General features: G+C 41.2%; 1 protein-coding gene across 2 annotated transcripts in view; it reads right to left on the reverse strand.

The window, feature by feature from the left end:
- The window catches only part of ST18 (suppression of tumorigenicity 18, zinc finger), a 97,200-nt gene that overhangs the window by 27,444 nt on the left and 51,421 nt on the right, over positions 1-18,335 (reverse strand). For both annotated transcript variants that reach the window (XM_012661404.1, XM_012661405.1), the window contains exons 9-11: positions 17,884-18,077; positions 15,442-15,653; positions 6,970-7,215 (exon numbers count right to left, since the gene is read on the reverse strand). In XM_012661404.1, coding sequence (XP_012516858.1) covers positions 6,970-7,215; positions 15,442-15,653; positions 17,884-18,077 — 652 coding nt within the window. The remainder of the gene's footprint in view (positions 1-6,969; positions 7,216-15,441; positions 15,654-17,883; positions 18,078-18,335) is intronic.

The raw sequence follows: 18,335 nt of genomic DNA on the forward strand, positions 1-18,335 counted from the left end.
CCCGCCTCGGCCTCCCAGAGAGCTAGGATTACAGGCGTGAGCCACCGCGCCCAGCCAGTGTTGCAATTTATTGTATAATGAATGCTTCCTACAGAACACAGGAACAGTTCTTTATATATCCAGCAGTCATAACACGTAAAACAAAAGATATATTGCAAAAATGTATCACGCAAATTTTTAAACAGAAAAGTTTAACAGAATTCTATTTGTGATAGACAAATGATTAAGATCTAAATTATTTGTTTAAATATGTAATAACTGTGGCTATAGTATGGAGGCAATTAATTTGATTTTTCTGGATAAATACTTTTGTTTTCACATCACTTCCTGCTTTCCTGAAATTACCTCTTTTGCTAAGTGGGTATCTTACAATACTTTACTCATCAGATGAAATTTCTTGTTGGGTATTACTAGTTTTCATGACCTTCTCTTCAGTTTCATACTGATCTTGATCCCATAAGGAAGACTCACCAATCCTTTCAAATAATTCATTTACCAAGTGATATATTATTTCACAGATAACTGATGATGGTTTTCCTGATCACATAATTAACTTACTTTGATCATTAAACTTATATCCAGTAAATATAACACTAACTGGATTTAGTATTAAAATCAGGTTTACTAACATAGAAAACCATATTCTTCTTTTTTAATGATTAGCCTTGCCAAATCAAGGCCTCAAAAAATTGATCAAAATCTCAGAGTTGTTCCTCTCCATGGAAATCTTTAGCAAAAGGCGAAAGATACATTTGATCTGAAGAGAAACCAGAGCATGAAAACTGTATTCTAAATCTCAAAAGTACTGATCTATTTTTGCTAAGGTGAGCAAACTATTTTGAATTATCCAAAGTAAATCTCATTTAAATTAAATGCTTATAAAATGCTATAGCAGAATATAATTTTAATAATTCTGATTCTACATTTAAAAGCAATGGAAAAGGCAAAAATACCTGAATTTTCTCAACCAAAGTTCTAAATGCTGATCTCAGGCACCAAGGCAAAAGTGATTTCTTTCATTAATTACTTGGCTAATAACTCACTTCTTTCGCACAAGAGCACACTGCAGTAAATACGCTAGGAAACTGCCTCACCTGACATCACCCCCAGGTAAAATCAGTAAACCTGGTCTTACACAATTTCTTTCTTCGTATTACTTATATATTATTTATTTTACTGATAAATGTTTGAAAGTAGTGGCCAATAAAAATACACCATTTAAAAATAAAGAAAAATACGTGCTTGATAAAAATTGCACACTAGGGTGCAAAGAGAAGTGCGACTTCAATGCTGCCTTCGTGGAATCCACAGTAAAATGGAGGATTGAGGTTTATCCTTTTGAAGTTTTACACTGTAAATGGCTAAAATGAAACAGTTCCTAATTTTAAGGCTGTAAACCTGGTAATTCCACCATCCACTCCGTTGGTACTATCTGCAGTTGGCCTGGATGGTATTCTCTACTATAATTTAGAAATGTCTTGGCTTTTTGCAAGTAGATACAAATGCTAAATCCAATAATGTCTCAGTGTGGAACAGCCTTTGTTTTTCTGTTTAGATGCTGAGTTTTTCACAAAAATGGCATGAAGTAAAAAAACCCATTTTATTATTTTCTTTATGATAAAGTTAATGACAAAGTCTCTCTAAGAAGGCATGTACTTTTATAGATGAACATATAAAAGTTTCCAGCTGTTAGTTTAGGGCTGAATCAATACATTTTGGAAGGCAAAAGAATGGGGAATTTTGAAAGAAATGATCAGCTGTGAAAGTTTAAGTCATTATTTTACTAAAATGCATCCAAAAATAATGCTTGCAGAATATATGGCATTTAATTTGGTATGGCAATATGTGGTAATGTTTCAACAGTGTAATTTTATTGAATGTGGCCTTTTAATTATTTTGTAACTTTTTTTAAAACATAGACTCTTATGTATGTAATTGCTTTATGAAATAATTGTCTTTTTCACTTTTCTTTGCTCAACATTCTACCCCCTGGAAATTGCAGAGAGTATATTATAGTAAAGTGGTGCTCGGTACAGTAGCTCACACCTGTAATCCTAGCACTTCAGTGTAACCAGTTCCACGAACCCATATGTGATTTTTATAATCCTCTCCCTTAACTAGCAGCTTGACCCTTTGAGTTATTTCCCAGAAATGATGGACTCAAACTCTTGGCCTCTAGTGATCCTCCTGCCTCAGCCTCCCAAAGTACTGGAATTATAGGCTTGAGCTACCACACCACGCGTGAAATGATGAATTTTCTATAAGACAAAGGAGTTGCTGAAGCCCCCAGGGCAGACTTCCTGATGTCAACACTCACCATCCCCCAGAACCCGCCTGTGCCCTCATTGCATAGTGGCCTCTTGTTAGTAATAGTTGTATCACAACCTGCCCCAAGGCACGTGGCCCTTCCCTTAAAAGCCCATGATAGCCCTTAGTGGAGAGACAGATTTGAGGCAGCTTCTCCTGGCAAGACATCTGTCATTTAAAAAAATCCTTTCTTCCTTGGCAATCCTCATTGTCTCAATAATTATATTTTTGTGCAAGGAGCAACTGGACCTAGACTGAACCTCCCTTGCGGTTTCAACAACACGGGGAGGCCAAGGTGGGAGGATCCCTTGAGCCTGGGAGCTTGAGGTTGCAGTGACCTATGATGACACCTCTGCACTCTGCCTGGGCAGCAGAATGAGACTGTTTGAAAAATAAATAAATAAAATACAGATGACTATCATTAAAAGAATTCTTAGATTAGCTGTGTTATGGAGGCATTTTATATTGAATGAATTCCTAAACAGCACCCAGGGTAAAATAAATCAATAGCATTTGTAAGAATCGTTTTTTTTAATCTAAAGTGTCATTTTGAAAATAATAATTCTATCCTGTGGAAGTGTAAGAGAAAATGTGGTGTATATGTGTGTGTTTAGAGAGTATATGCATGCAGTGGAATTCCTTTAATGCGCAGATGGAAGTTTATGTTGATTTCAGTAAAGACCAGGACATAATGGTAACATGAATAACAGATAATAGCATCTGGCACTCTTAACATTTTAAGCCCTGAAATCTTTGGAGAACTGACAGTTGAATGAAACTGACAGCCCTAGTTATTTCTCAATACTTTCCTTTCGAGATATTTTGAGTTCTTTCCAGATTCAGGATTTTTTTTAGGGGGCATCTGGACAGGCTATTTCACTGAGAGAGACAGACAATATTTTCTGAAAATTACCACCAAAATTAAGCAACTGTTGTGCATATGAACTAGATAACAATGAATTAGAAATAATCACTCGATTGCTGGTGGTGTGGGGGGCGTGAGGGAGGTGGCGGAGGGAGGGATGCAGGTGGGGACAGGAATACACCACATTGCAGTCTTCGAACACTGTCTGGGCCCCATGGAGCTATTCTCGGAACTCACTGGAAAGTGACGAGAACGAGCCAGTCCTGTGACCGGTTTTGGGGGTCGCGTCATGTGGACCTGCCTGGGTCAGAGGAGCTTTGGTTCTGCGGCCTCGGAAGCATCCTAGACACCTTAGGAAGGGCCTTGGGCGGAGCCTGTGCCACACATCATTTCCTGTTGTTTGTAGCGTCCCTGTGATGGCTTCTCAATGAGGACACTTAATACAGTCTAATTTTTCAAAGTAATACCTATCGAGCTCATATTTCTCCTTTTCAAGATTCAGAACAGGATGTGAAAAATACTCTGTTAGTAGATTACCTCGGCACAGAGGAGGAACAAAGAACACGGGTGAGAAACCACACCAGCGTGACAGTGATTCCGAAGTATTTTCGCGTGTGTCCCCATAGCTTCCCCAAGCAACGAATCACCCTGTTCAGAAAGCTGTGACAGTAAGCATTTAGCTTAAAAAAAATTTTGTCAACTCAAACCCAAGGCAAGCATTTGGAGTCGTAGAACTCTCTAAGCAACTCCAAAGTCCTCTGTTACTCTTAGTGACATTGAATTCTCACTCAGCTTCTAAATTCCAGAATTCAGAATACTTAGGTTGAAAACCATAGCAGTCAAAGCCTGTGCTGTCAGATCTGAAGTAAGGAGCCCATTCTGAAAAGAAAATAAAGCTAGTCAAGAAACCTATATTTTTCCATGAATTTGCTGGGGAATGAAATGCAGTCACAGATAAGATTATGCATTACATAAAAACATAGTCTGGTTGAATCTATAAAGCTGCCGAGATGAATCTAGATGTTTTGTGGAATTATGCAAAAACGAGAATGGAAAATAAAGATAAATATTTGTTATGAGACCCCATTTATTGGCTCCCTGGGAGATAACAACTACAGCCAAGGAGGTGATGGGGGGCGTCTCTCAGAATATGAAGAGTGTAGTGTCACGAAAGTACAATCGATGTCAAACAATACAAAACACCCTCGATGAAAACGAGAACCCACTTGAGGCAAATGTGCTTAGTTACTACTGAGGCTTGGGTCCTGTGTCTGACACTGAGTGTGACTAGAAAGATTTCCGGTGAATGCATGGACCAGGGTCCATTTACTGCACAGTCACAAGGATGAGTACAGACAGCCTAAGTGCCACTCTGCACGTGGCACTGAGATACTCCCAGAAATTAGAACGTGTTGGGATTTTGATCCTGCATGATGTGGTTATATAGACTAATACTTCTTAAAGCACTGTCCTTCCTGCAACATAGACCCGCAGCCACGCCTCTTGTGCCTGGAGCCGGGTTTCCCTCCCTCGGGTGTAGATATGATATGCCAGGATCTGAGTGGCCATCGACCGGCCGGACAGGAAGCAGTCCTGTGACTGCTTCCCCCTCGAGGCGTCCCCCTCGTCTAGAGCTCACGTGTGTGTGGCAGGACTGAATCAACAATCTTGATCTCATCGTGACTGTGCCTCCCAACAACCTGCCCGCTTCCTGCCTGGCCCCTTACTTCGTTTCAGACAAGTTGTGCAGAACGATCAGGTCCTGCGAACACTGACAGAGTTTTAGATTATACAAATAGATGTAGGTTTGCTGTGACTGCTGTTCTTTGGCACAAGCCTGAGATGGCAGTGGGCCAGCGTGGTGGAGGGAAGAGAGGCAAGTGTGCCAGTTTGTGGTCGTCACTAAGGTAAATGAGCTTCTTACACTTTGCAGGTGTCAGTTTCACACTTAGAGTCAAACATGTATTATTTTAATAAAAGGTTCTTCTAAAATAGTGTTATGATAGATTAACTAAGGCCATCCCTAGATACTTAAGGTGAACTTTAAAAGCAGAACAAAATGACTAAGGCAGTACAGCAGAATCTAATCCACAGCTGCTGTGTGTGGGTCCCCTCATCCTCCGTGTGCTGGCGTGGGTGGTACAGACACAGGCTGCCCCAGGTCCTGGGGGCGTCTTCCAGGGGCCCATCCCTGGCTTCCCTGTGCAGAGTTAGCCATTCCTTCCTCTCCACATCATGCGCCTGCTTGTGCCACTCTGTTCTCAGCATATTTGGTTACAGATCAGTCCTCCTACCAGACTGTGAGCACATGCGTGGCTGAGGCACACATGCATGGTGGAAGCATGTCCTAATTGTCAGTGTATCTTCAAGACTTATCTCACTGCCTGGACTCGGAGATGCTGGGGAAAGTGTGTGGAAGGAAGGAAGGAAGGAAAGAAGAAGGGAGGGAAGGAAGAAGGGAAGGGGGAAGGAAAGAAGGAGGGAAAGAAGGAAGGAATCAGAAAGAACCCAATCCTGTGATCACTGCTGTGCATGTCGACTTCTGCTCGAGATGTTAAAGCATGTGCAAACATCAAATTCGATTCCCCCACCCAAAGTCTCTGAACTTCAAAAAGCTAAAAAAGGGCCGGGCGCGGTGGCTCACGCCTGTAATCCTAGCACTCTGGGAGGCCGAGGTGGGTGGATCATTTGAGCTCAGGAGTTCGAGACCAGCCTGAGCAAGAGTGAGACCCTATCTCTACCAAAAATAGAAAGAAATTAATTGGACAACTAAAAATATATAGAAAAAAGTACCCGGGCATGGTGGCTCATGCCTGTAGTCCTAGCTACTTGGGAGGCTGAGGCAGGAGGAAGATCGCTTGAGCCCAGGAGTTTGAGGTTGCTGTGAGCTAGGCTGACGCCACGGCACTCTAGCCCAGGTGACAGAGTGAGACTGTGTCTCAAAAAAAAAAAAAAGCTGAAAAAGGTGGTGCACACTTCTGCTGAGAATGGCTATTTCAGTTCTTGAAACATATCAACTGGGAAGCCTATCAACAACTTTCCTGAGAAACAGCAAAATGGGATCACTTAGTGTAGTCATTAGCGTCACATCTGCAATTATATAGAGTCTAAATAATGCCGGTTCAGGCCATCAGTTCTTTTGAATGACACTAAGTGGTCCAGGGCTGGCTCAGACTGGGGAGATTAAGACTAGCTGGACCTGCATAGCCACAACATCTGACTTTTGAGGGTGAAAACACCTCCAAGATAACCAAAGACACAAGTATGTCTCCTTGACTTTGGGACAATTTAGACATCCACCACTCACCATCCAATACCACACACAATGGCTCTGCACTGAGGTGTGCTAACACAGTTTCTTCAAGAAACCAAGGAAAGGAATCTGGTGTGATTTGAAGATTCTTGCTTGCCCTGACTTGATTTCATCTTTGACCTTTTGGTTCAGAAAGAATGGATAAGCTGACATTTCAGTGGCGAGTGACACATTGCCCCTCACAGGCTGCTGTCTGAAGGGACAGATGATGTAATCCTTTGGGCAGGGCACAAAACTGCAGCCATCGTGGGGGTAAAACTCACCATAATGACATATTATTTTAGGCAAGTGAAAGGAACAGTTGGATTTGTTTATGAATTTCGTCTGAAATTAAAAATCATCATTTTACCAGAATCTGAAACAAGGTCCAGAATTATGTATTATCTAAACAGGAATGTGAAATCTGACTTAGGAGGGAAAAGCTAGTAATACCCTGCAGTTGTGCTTGGTCTTCAACTTATGGATCGACATATGGGAACAATACCTCTTTCTCCTCCTCTGTCTTCCCGTGAGTTTTGCTATAGTTGATAGGAGTGTCCCAGCCCTCTTGAGCACAAAGAGCCTGATAGAATGCCGCATTGACCAGAATGCTGCTTGCTTTGAATGGGGAAGAGGAAGGAGTTGGAATGGAAGTGTTAGAGGAGGTTAGGGGTGCGGCCTTGTCCAGGAGGCGACTTTTTTTCATGCTTAAGTCCAATGTGCCATTTTCATCCACTTCTATCTCGGCTCCCTGGTATACAATAGGAAACAGAAAAACGTTTAAGCAGTTTGCAGTTACAGCCTAGCCATGTGGGGCTTTTAAGGGATAATTTTAAATGTAAGCTTTTATGTAAGTATATCTGCTTTTAAATCTAGCTTTCCGATTTGTACTGGGTAATGTTTGATTCTTAGGCAGACTTTTAAGGACAGCCCCATTAGTGAGCTGCACGTTTCTGGGTTTAAACAAAGTAAGCTTAATGTAAATAAGATGCTCCAAATACTAAATGTACTGGCTAAAACGATTATATACACACACACATATATTTTTTTAAAGTTTAGCTTTAAATCTTCTTTTCCAGTTTACAGAATTATCACTCCCAATTCATCATTTAAAGCATTAACATTTGCGTTTATCAAAAGACATATACAACGTCCCAACCCCCCAATCATAATATTAATCTCGCATGAGAAATGTGCAAAAATAACCAGCTGGAATAGAATTTTTGTTGGAATATTAGACTAATAGGAAAGCAACATTTTACCCTAGGTTATTGAAAGTGGAAAAGCTTTATGAAATCCTGGGGGTGGCTAGGGGGACATAGTGCAAACCACACGGGAGGCCTTTAGGTAGCAGTTATGACACGACCATAGCACAAACTTCAGAATACGGTGAAGGGGTTTACTTTCTACATAATTAGTATGAGACTTAAAACTCATTCTGCCTCACTACATTCCTTCTTGGGATACCTTTTCCCAAGTTTTGTTTATTTGTTTGTTTGTTTTAGGGAACAGTGCCTCCTTCTGTGTCATTTTGTATTTGGTGCAAGTCCCAATAAACTGCTCACGTGTTCTGCAGTTTCTATGAGATTCGCACTGCAGGGTGGCTCCTGCGGTGTCACGGGTGGTGACCATTACCACGCGCTAACTCTCAGGGGGTAAGAACATGCCTGTCTCTGTCCTAAATCGGTCACATAACACCTTTCTGATACTGTCACCATCATCCATCAATTCACAATTAACTTGTTGACAATTTCTCCAATTTCTCTATTCCTTTTCTTTTGGCTGGAGAGTCTTTGATTATGTTAGCAAGAGCCTTAATCCATGTGGTAACAGGTTACTTCCCAGGGGATTTATTTTAACTCTCCCTTTCTCCTCTCCTTACCCCCGACACAGGCGCCACGGAGCGGAGAGCTGCCCTGGCAGGGCCTGCTGCCAGTGCCCGGCGTGGACAACAAAAGTACGTCCTCTGTTCGCTTGCTTTACCTGCAAAGTTCCTATTTTCGATCTTTCAGCCTGCACGATAGATAGGCTTTTCTATATTTGCGGGAGGTAAATACACTTCTAATATGTTGTACTAAGATGCTTTGGCCGTATCTTTCTGTCCCTTTTTAGTAAATAGTTTAATCTCTTGTGATAGTTTTAAGCCCTGAATTTGGCAGTACAGCTTATCCGGGATAATAACTTAGTAACCACAACATCTTATGCCATCTGTATAATATCAAATACGTTTTTATACCAGCATTAATAAACCTTAGTTACAAAAATCCGAGATATTAACCATATCAGTGCCACATGCATGCTCTCTGTCTGTGATCTCACAATGCGTTCTGCCAGGAGCGCATCAAAACAATTTTTGGCTTCATAGCTAATATGTAAATAGCAATGAAACAGAGCTATAGTAATCAAATTTAATGGCCAACATAAAGTAAAATGCTAAATATTGTAGTTGCTGACATTTTTTATAAAAAAAAATTTAAAAACTTGGGTTAAGACTGCACAACCAACATTCACATAAAATTCCAGACCTCTGTGACAGATGGCTTAGGAAAAAGAAGCCATGTGACTGGGCTGCAGAGTTTTATAGTGCAAAACCCATAAATAGTGCAGATTCGGTCTCTCTGAAAAATACCAACTCTTCCAAGATAACACTAATACATGTTTTAGCTTTTACAGGCAAAAATTCTAAATAGTAAATTAAAACAATGAGAGATTCTAGTTGTTATGATTATACATCTCAAGTAATCATGGCTTAGTCGAAAAAAAAACACTCCTAATGTTTAAAAGAGGCGCTTTCCTACATCCTGTGCCCCAGCCGGCTGCTCTGAGCACCTGACTTCGCAGGGAGGGTGGGGGCGGCTCGCTGGGGAGCAGAGTACAGATGGGCTTTAAGTGAGCGCGCAGATGTCTTTAACAATTACACGCGGCACCAGAGAAGGGTCCCTTTCTGCCCATAGATGGGATCGCACGTTTACAGCGCGAGTTTTTATTCAGAGTGGTATCAATAGGCATCACTCCTCTCTGTGCTTGAAACTCCAAATGGCCGCACAAAAAGGAGGCGAGGGTCTGGGAGGGGCCAGAGCTAGAACTGACGTGCCCCCCCCACAAGACTTCTAATCTTCTGATTTCTCCAAGTGCAATTTTGGATCCTTATTTTAAGTATTTAAATTTTATGTTTTTTTTTTTTTGGGGGGGGGGGACTAGGTATAGGTCCAGTACCGTCCATGTACTTTCCAACTTCGGAGGGGCAGCCATGGCCATCAATTTCAGCCACTTTCAGTGACAGATGCTGCCCTCATTTTATTTATTCATTCGACTATTGAGAAAGAGCACTTTATACTTTCAAGACACTATAATTTGGGGAAAAGGAAATTAAAAAAATAGATTGTTTCTGCCTTCGAGGAGCTTATTTTTTGCATGTAGGAGATTTTGAGTGAAAGGTAATTTCATAAATTTACTATAAATTATAATTAAACTGAAAGTTAAAACAATTACTCATTGTAATCTTTATCTGTACCATGAAATACGAAGGGACCTAGATTTCCACCAGCAGAGAAATGATGACCCTATGCCACACCTATTCAATGGCATGTTGCACAGTGACATGGTGATTACGACATGACCATTTCTACATGGAAAATGCCATGTCACTGAAAGCAGGAAACAGCATCGCCTTCCTACGACAGCTGCAACTAGGAAAGATCTTAACAGGTTTGTTCTCTGAAGAAGAATAAAAGGGAACACGAAAATGATTGTTATGCCCTTGCATTTACGGAGCAGACTTTAAGCTATTTTCTTCCATTATTTTCCAGGCAAATGATAATATTACATTATTTGGACAATTAGAAATTATCACACATTCGGCGATGACAAAAATTTTGCTTTAAATGTTCTGATTGTGAACGTTAATTTCCAAACACTGATAAACAAGACATCAGGGTTCTCCTGGGTTGGCAAGCTCTCCATGAACTTGGGAACAGCTCTCCTATCATCTCTCCTTTTTGACGTGGCTGAGGGGGATCAAACTTAAGTGTCCCTCTGTCTGGGTTTCTGCTGTCACCTTGCAGGGGATGCGCTCCCAGTCTTGCTTCAGGGTCTTTTGTCTGGGGAGTATCTTTCCTGTATTGAAAGCTACCGTAAGTATGTTTTCAAAGTAGGCGGGGTATTAACAATAAACAAATGAAGTGAAAATATCTTATTAAGTGGTAATTAAGACTCTTAAGATTATAAACTGATGAAATATGCTCAATATAAATAGAATGGTGGAATTCAGAGGAGAATGGCTAATAGAAGATACAAAATTTAAACGAAATGCATGACCATTGTCCCAAAATCTTTGTCTGGGACTTGGGGTCATGGTCTGTGAAAACCCCTGGGGGAGGCCGGCAGTCCGGGCGTCACAAGACCTTTAGGAAAAGAGGTCACACAGGCGTGAGCCGAAATTTCGGTTCCAATAGTTACAGCTGCGCCACTCAGAGAAAATCATTTAATCTCTGCGTTACTGTTTCTGCTTTACAGAGACTCTGAGAGGAACAGAAAGGACTGACACAGGGACTGTGCTTGGTTACAATGCCTGGCACATAGTAGGTGTTCCATACATGGCAGCTAATCATCATAGCACTGTGACGTGTCCCCAGGCTCCTGTATGCAGGACTAAGGGGCCAATTATTAAATATCTAGTTTCCTTACTCCCGTATCAATCAGTTCCTTGATCCCCGACCCAAGACCTTGGTAACAGTTCATTCCCCACATGCGGCGTGATCTGTCCGGGTGTTACGGTTACTGGAAAAGGCTGCTTGTGGGTTCTAACCGCGCAGAGGCCACCAGACTGTTCTGGTACCAGGCGGCAAGAATGGCGACGCGACATCACGTTGTTTCTAGGCCTTGTTCGTGTATAAAACAGACTTTGAACTTTAAACATTTCCAGCAAGTGTCAATTTTTTGTTTTCTTTTAAGGCACACTGTGCATATGCCATTTTGTCTAAACAGGTGGGGAAAACACCAAAACAAACGACAGAATGCTTGGCAAGCAGCAACGGTGAGGATAAAGATAGACTGAGGGGCCTGTTTCTACCTCTGGTGATCAGGGTGGGAGGAAGGAAGAAAACGGGAGCACATCGGACTCGGGTGGCACCAGAGGGGAGCACTCAGCAAACCCGGCAACGGGGGGACGCGCACTCCCCGCCGGCCGGCTTCCCTGTGCTGCGCTCCTGTCGGGGTGACCGTGGCCAGCCGAAAGGGGAGGTGTTTGGAGCTGTGGCCTGCCTGCGTCTTACAAATCATATCAATTCCGAAGTTAAATGAAGGGCAATATACTACACATCTTAGAGTTAATGAAAGTGCTGGAATCAGAAAGAGAACCAACACTTCATACAAAATTACCTTTAACCATTATGACATCCACTGAGTACTTATAGCACTTATTGTTTTCTCCTGACTTAATTCCTTCAAGAGATTCTTAAAACACATACAGGCAATTTTGGTGGTGCAAATGTGCTATGTACATGCTGGATTGTATTTTAACAAATAAATAATTCCTTTGAAGACCTTCTACCCGCAGGATGTAAAGGGCTCTGGTCAGGCAGTGATCGGCAATGTCAGCTGAATGCTGGCACCCTCGGTCCCGGGTGTGACGTGTGCCTGGTGCAGGGTGGACGCTGGTGGAGTGGACGGATGACTGCGTGACAGCAGCATGAGCCTTCAGTGTTGGGGAGGGGCAGATGGGCGACATGTTCTAGTGTTAGGGCCAAGAGACTTTGGGAGGAGGACATTTTGAAATATCTATATCATCTTTCATTAATTTTAGAGTGTGTAGGAACTCAAAAGTTTTCTTGCCTCTCTGAAAACAACCTTTGTACCCATGATCTTCCATAAGAGTAGTGATTTTGCAAATCACTAATTCAGATCTCCCACTAGACTTGCAGTCAGTTGTGAGCTTGCATATAGCTTGGAAAACATCTGCATTAGCCCCAACAAGTGGTCTGAAAGCCATTTCAAGGTTGGTGTCTTTTGGCTTGATTTTGAAAAGCTTGTGCTCATGATGACGTATGATCTGTAATTCATTATCCTATTGGCTGCTTTATGAAACTGAAAAGATGCTCGTTGTGTAAAAGGAAGAACTGGAGGGAAAACAGAAGGAAAGTAAGAAATCAGCCTCACCCAAGTTCTGATCAAACGCAATCACCTGCCCTGGACTTCAGGAACTTCCTCTCTTCAAACCTAGCTCTCTGCCTGGGACAACACAAGGCAGGTGCGGTTCCCAGAGGGTCTCTTCTTTTATCCTGCTTTGTTGGTGGGCTCCTTAAGGCAGGGTCTGTGCCTGACTAACCTGTAGCTGGGGCGGTCCTGCACTTAGAGACCTCCAAGCTGTGAATCCATCTGCCGTGGCGTCTCTCTAATACACCAAGTCCTCGGCTGCGGAAGCCTGCAGTAGGGAAAAGCTATCCATCTCTACACCCTTCTTTCTAAATAAGGAACTCAAGAGATCTGTTGATTTGGGCTACCAGAAATAAACACACTAATGATCTGCCATGGAGGAAAAATCAAATCATAGCGGAAAGAAAATCAGACTAGTATTCAACGTGGAAATGAAGACGGTTTCTGCGTAATCCTACGTTACATAAAAGGCACACAGCAAAGTGCAACACCGACAACAGAAAAGGCCCCCGTCGGGCATTGTCATCAGAGGCCAGTTTTCGGAGTTAATTATAACACCTTGGCTTTTTCTCACTTCTGCTAAAACAAAGATTTTTTGCTGTTTCAGGAATTTATGAGATTTTCCTCTACACTCAGAAAATAGGATCCAACTAGGACAGAATTTGAAAAGTTGTCACAGTTGTGTGCAAATGTGCGCGCACGTGCGCTCGCTGGCAGGGGCGTTCTACGTACAGTGACGTTCCAGGGCACCACATTCATCCTCTTTCAGCAACCACTATGTCAGGGGAGACAATTTTCATGGGAAAATGGTTTTTGAAACTCCCAGCGTAACAAACTCCTTTGAAAAGTTGATCTGTGCACTTCCTGCCTCTGCCGTCCTTGTCATCATACCAATTGTTTGGCTTCTGCAATGGAGACCTGGTTGGCAGTGGGCGGCTGAGGTATGTGGCGAGTTCCTGTCACGGGGCGTGCCGGATGAGCCCTGCGGGGCAGCCCTGGCACACAGCATTCCTGACACACGCCCAACAGCACACGCTGGAAATCGATTATTTCAATTTTTGAAATGTATCAACAGTGGCTTTTCTGACCAGAAATGTGTTTTTAAGAGAAAAGAACACATATTTATATGGAAAAAAACTCTCCACATTTAGTCATCTTTGTTTATACATTGTTTGGTGTCAGCAGTTTAACAGAATGTGGAGAATCTAAAGGGTGAAGGCAGAGTTCTGAGGAACGGGGAAACGTCCACATGTGCAGACGGAAGGCATTCATTCTAGAACCATTTGCTCATGTAGTTTAAATAGCACTAATAACTATAATATTGGTACTTTTATTCTCATAGGACAGCCTGAACAACCAAATAATAAGGAACTAAGAAGGAAGTTATTTTAATACTTCTCTAACTAGATGCTTATTAGGATATCCCTTTATAAAGGAGAAATTTATTCAGCTTTTTTAAAAAATAAATTTAAAAATAACTAAAGTTGTATTTAAAAATTTCCCAAATCTGTCTATGTAAATCATTTGTGATTAGGATTCCTTTGAATTTGAATAGCTTGGTATTTTCTTTATATTTTCAGAGGATGTGTTTTTCTTTGTTTAAGAATCTCATTTGTATAAAAATTATTTTTGAGTGGTTTTTGGCCACCAGCTCTTCCTGGGGTTTACTTGGCTCAGCTTTGTCCAGAAGCTAATTCTGATTCTTCTGTCAAATGCTCAGTGGCACTGTGTTACCTGCTCTCCTGAAGGCCTGGCACGGCACAGGTGAGCAGCTGACCACACCAGGGAACGGCCACCCTTAAAGGGGACAAGAGGACTTTAATGGCTGGAGTTTCAGGGTTAGCGTTTAACCTAAGGCATCTTCCACTTAAAGCAAAGGTAACATTTCTTCTCCAGTAAGTCTGGGCACTTTATTTCAGCTGGCTCCAGCCATCTAGGCAGGGAAATGATTCTTTTTAACTGACGCCCTTACGCAATCGGAGCTACTGGCTCCAGCTGACTGCAGGAGCTAATGGCCGAGACACTCTTGCAAGCACCTCTGTGGGCCCCTGTGACTCCGTAGCGCCATAAGCCCCTCACTGTTGAAAGGAGGATCTTTGTTTTTGTGTGTGTTCAGCAAGTTACTTCTCATTGCCCGTTGGAAAGGAAAGAAGAGGTTATTGGAGAAATGTGATTAATTTCGTGGGTTACAGAAATGTGGCGTTTTTGTAAACTTCACAGAATTTGATTTTGCATTTGCATACCCTGAGGTCTCAACCCTCCCTGAACCATCTCCTGTTGATTTCCTGTATCCAGGTTTTACTATGTGTCCTTGGAGAATACTACAGCAACTTAGCCTATCTTATGCTATACAATAGTAACATGTGCAATAATAACATTTCTTGGGTCAATTTTGCAAGTGTCTTGCAAGTCACTGTTGAATCAAACATTTCTTACCATCTTTGATTTGCAGACACTGAGAAGCTTCCAGTGTTATTTATTTTAATAGCAATCCTCTTTTCTTGTGTGCCAAATTCCCCATAACAAAAATAGCTTGGAAATCTGTAAATTCTCCCCAACCAGCCTCTGTAACTCGCTTCTCCCCAAACTATGGTACACCACCTTTAGGAAGAGCCACAGAGCAAGAGATGCACTCTTTCATCTCCTTTGAACCCACCAAGCTCATCCCTGCCCATGTTCCTCTGAGTTTCTTCCTAAGACAGGGAGGGGATTGCTTCAGAGGTGGGAAAGCAGGGTGGTGGCAAATGTGGCTGGAAACATGAAAGGCAGTTTATTCTCACGGTTCAGTCGCTGGCCCACCCTCCGGGCTCTTGGACTGGCCTACCTTGGCATGCAGACTCTGTGGTTTGTTGGAGAGGATGTCTGTGGCTTCCCTGCAGCGGGTGGAAAGGTTCAGGATGGCAGCAGCTGCTGCTATGTGGGTATCTTCACTACACTGACCGTAGCTATAAGAGCTGGCACAGCTAGGGCTCTGTGTGTGGGCGCCTGCAGTAGGCAGTCGATTAGCAAATTTCACTGGATTTGAAAAATGCTTCGCTGTTGAAGAGAGATTTGATTAGCAATTGCATGTACATGGTTTTAGTCATTAAGTAGATTTTTTTTTAAGATATAACTTCTTGCATTAAAATATGTGGAGAATAAATTAAAACACAATCTATTATCCATTGGTACATGAAACGAAGGTGATTCAGACTGGTTTTCACAGAGGTTCACAGACCAAATGATGTGATTGCTGGAACAGAATGCCTATTCTCTTAATATTTTTTGTATTTACACTCTTATGACAAAAACTCCATAACTAACATTATGGGGCAGGTGCATTGGCAACATTTGTAGATAAAAAACACACTAGGAAAACCCATCAGGGACTACACAGAGCTTAAGGCATGTTGATATGAAAACTATACATGTGTAAGGACCGGTAATTCTAATAGAGGAAAAAAATGCATTCTTTCAATGTTTGTTTTCACAATAACAATTTATACTTAGACATGGAATTATATTTGTATTATTTGATATATAGGTTTGTTTTGTACTTAAACCAGTAGAAGTTGTTCTTCATCCAACTAGATGGAACTAAATAGATGGAGTCTTTAATGAGCTGGCATTTTGCATACTCAGGGAGAGCGAGATAAGCAAAGGACAAGGAGGAAATGTTCTCAAGGTGAACAGAAAGGCAATTTAGTACCAAGGCTGAGTTTCCGTTCTGCATTTCTGTGGTAGATACCAAGGCATTACTGACAGATGGAATTAAACATATTTCTCTTTACTCTGGGGTGCTTGTAAACATCTTTCAAGGTTACAGGAGAAGTGCCCAAGATTTAATGTGGGCTAACATAAAAGCATTTAGCTATTTATTTTGCATTAAGTATTGTATATTTTAAATATTTGATTGTTACTTTTCATAAAACAAAATTTAAAACATTACCAAATGTTATTTCTGTAATTATAAGAATATGATAATGTCACTGAATGTTTGTACTCTGTAAAGTCAATATTCATACTGTATGAGTACACAGAATGCTGTTATTAACTAGCTTCATCCGAATTAAACATACATGTATGTGTGTACCCTGTGTGTCTGTACAATAAAATTGTTTATACACACACGCAAATTGTATGGATAGATACAAATCAGTGTGTGTGTGGGGGTGTGTGTGTGTGTGTGTGTGTGTGAATATTTTTCCCTAAGTCTAACAGGTTGTTGGTGGTTATTTATATTGGCTGGGACTTATTTTTTTTTTTTTGGAGTATAATGTACTTCTCACTAATGGGCAAGTTCCTTTCAAGTCTGTTTATCCACTGAGGGGTTTTATATGGCCTTCTAGTTCTCTGACAGAGTTGACCAACATCACACAATGAAGCAAATATTCTGCATTTACAGGAGCACTCAGGCTTAGTAACCTGGTATAAGATCAAGGGGATTCCATGGATTTGCAGAATGTTGTAAAAATCCATGGTGTATGAGGACTCCGAGTGGGGCCTAATTTAGCTTCTTCCTTTATGGAAGTTAAGTTGCTGTAATGCAGAAGTCATTTCCCGTACTCGTTTCCAATATTTACTTTCCTACCTTTTCATTAGAATATTTAAGGACTCCAAATAACTCGAAGTGTGTTTAGTAAAACATCAAGTTTCATATGTTATACCATCGTTGAGTTATGCTCTTCTATATGGATGTGTTAGCATTAAAGATTATTAATCCGTTTTAAATGTTTCTGTATTAATTCCTCAATTTATAGGTAAATATCTCCACAGTATCACATATTTTTTTCTAGTAAAATCTTGATTCCTGAATTGTGAGTTTCTTACTTTTCACTTCTTCCAACTTTAGTCTGAATGTTTTTGCTGACTTAAGTAATATTTTAAACAGTATTTCAACATTTTATCTACTAGATTTCCGCAATTTCAATAGGAATAAAAATTACTATATTAAAACAACTATCAAATTTTTCAATATATTAATCCAAATTCCAGCTAACTGTGAATTAAATATTTCTTTAGAATTATTGTATTTGGATTCAACAAAGGCATCGTATTTGTGGAAAAATTAATCCATTAACTATTGACTATATTCTGTGCAACTTTAGTATAAAATCAGTAACATTGGTCAACTCATTATTGTTTCCCTTATTTATTTCACTGTACAATATATTTTCTCTCCTGCCAGCTGTAAGTAGCATATTCTATATTCGAGTACCCCCAACCGTACACATACATACACACAAGATGCATTTTTGGAGAATAAATATTAGAATTCAAAGCTTACATTCAGGAAACGGTGGTGTTTTTCGTCCTTGCCCTGTTTGTACAAGGGGGCGTTTACCAAAAACTTGGGCATCAAAACTGGCATAATCGAATGGTACTTTTCCAAATTTCTCTTGTTCTTTTGACACCATGGCTCTGGGAGAGGTGATGGCTTGTGATCGGAAATTGAATTCAATTTGCTTCACTAAGCTTGGCCTGGAGAGAGGGGGGAAGTAGTTCAAAAGAAATATAATAAAACTACTGGCGAGCACGCCAGTGCCAGAATTTATGGTAGATAGGCACATCACTGCTGTAGGTACCCACAGAGACACAGCACGATGAAAGAGAGGGGACAGCAGGGCAGAGCAGAGTGCTCTGGGCCTGGAGTGAGAGATGGAGAGTTGCTCTGGGCTCTGCATGGCTAGGATGGTGCTGCACATTCTGTGTCCCAGCGTTTCCTGAGTAACATGGGAA

Source organism: Propithecus coquereli, unplaced genomic scaffold (assembly GCF_000956105.1).
Source record: "Propithecus coquereli isolate 6110/MARCELLA unplaced genomic scaffold, Pcoq_1.0 Scaffold71, whole genome shotgun sequence".
Classification (NCBI taxonomy): domain Eukaryota; kingdom Metazoa; phylum Chordata; class Mammalia; order Primates; family Indriidae; genus Propithecus; species Propithecus coquereli.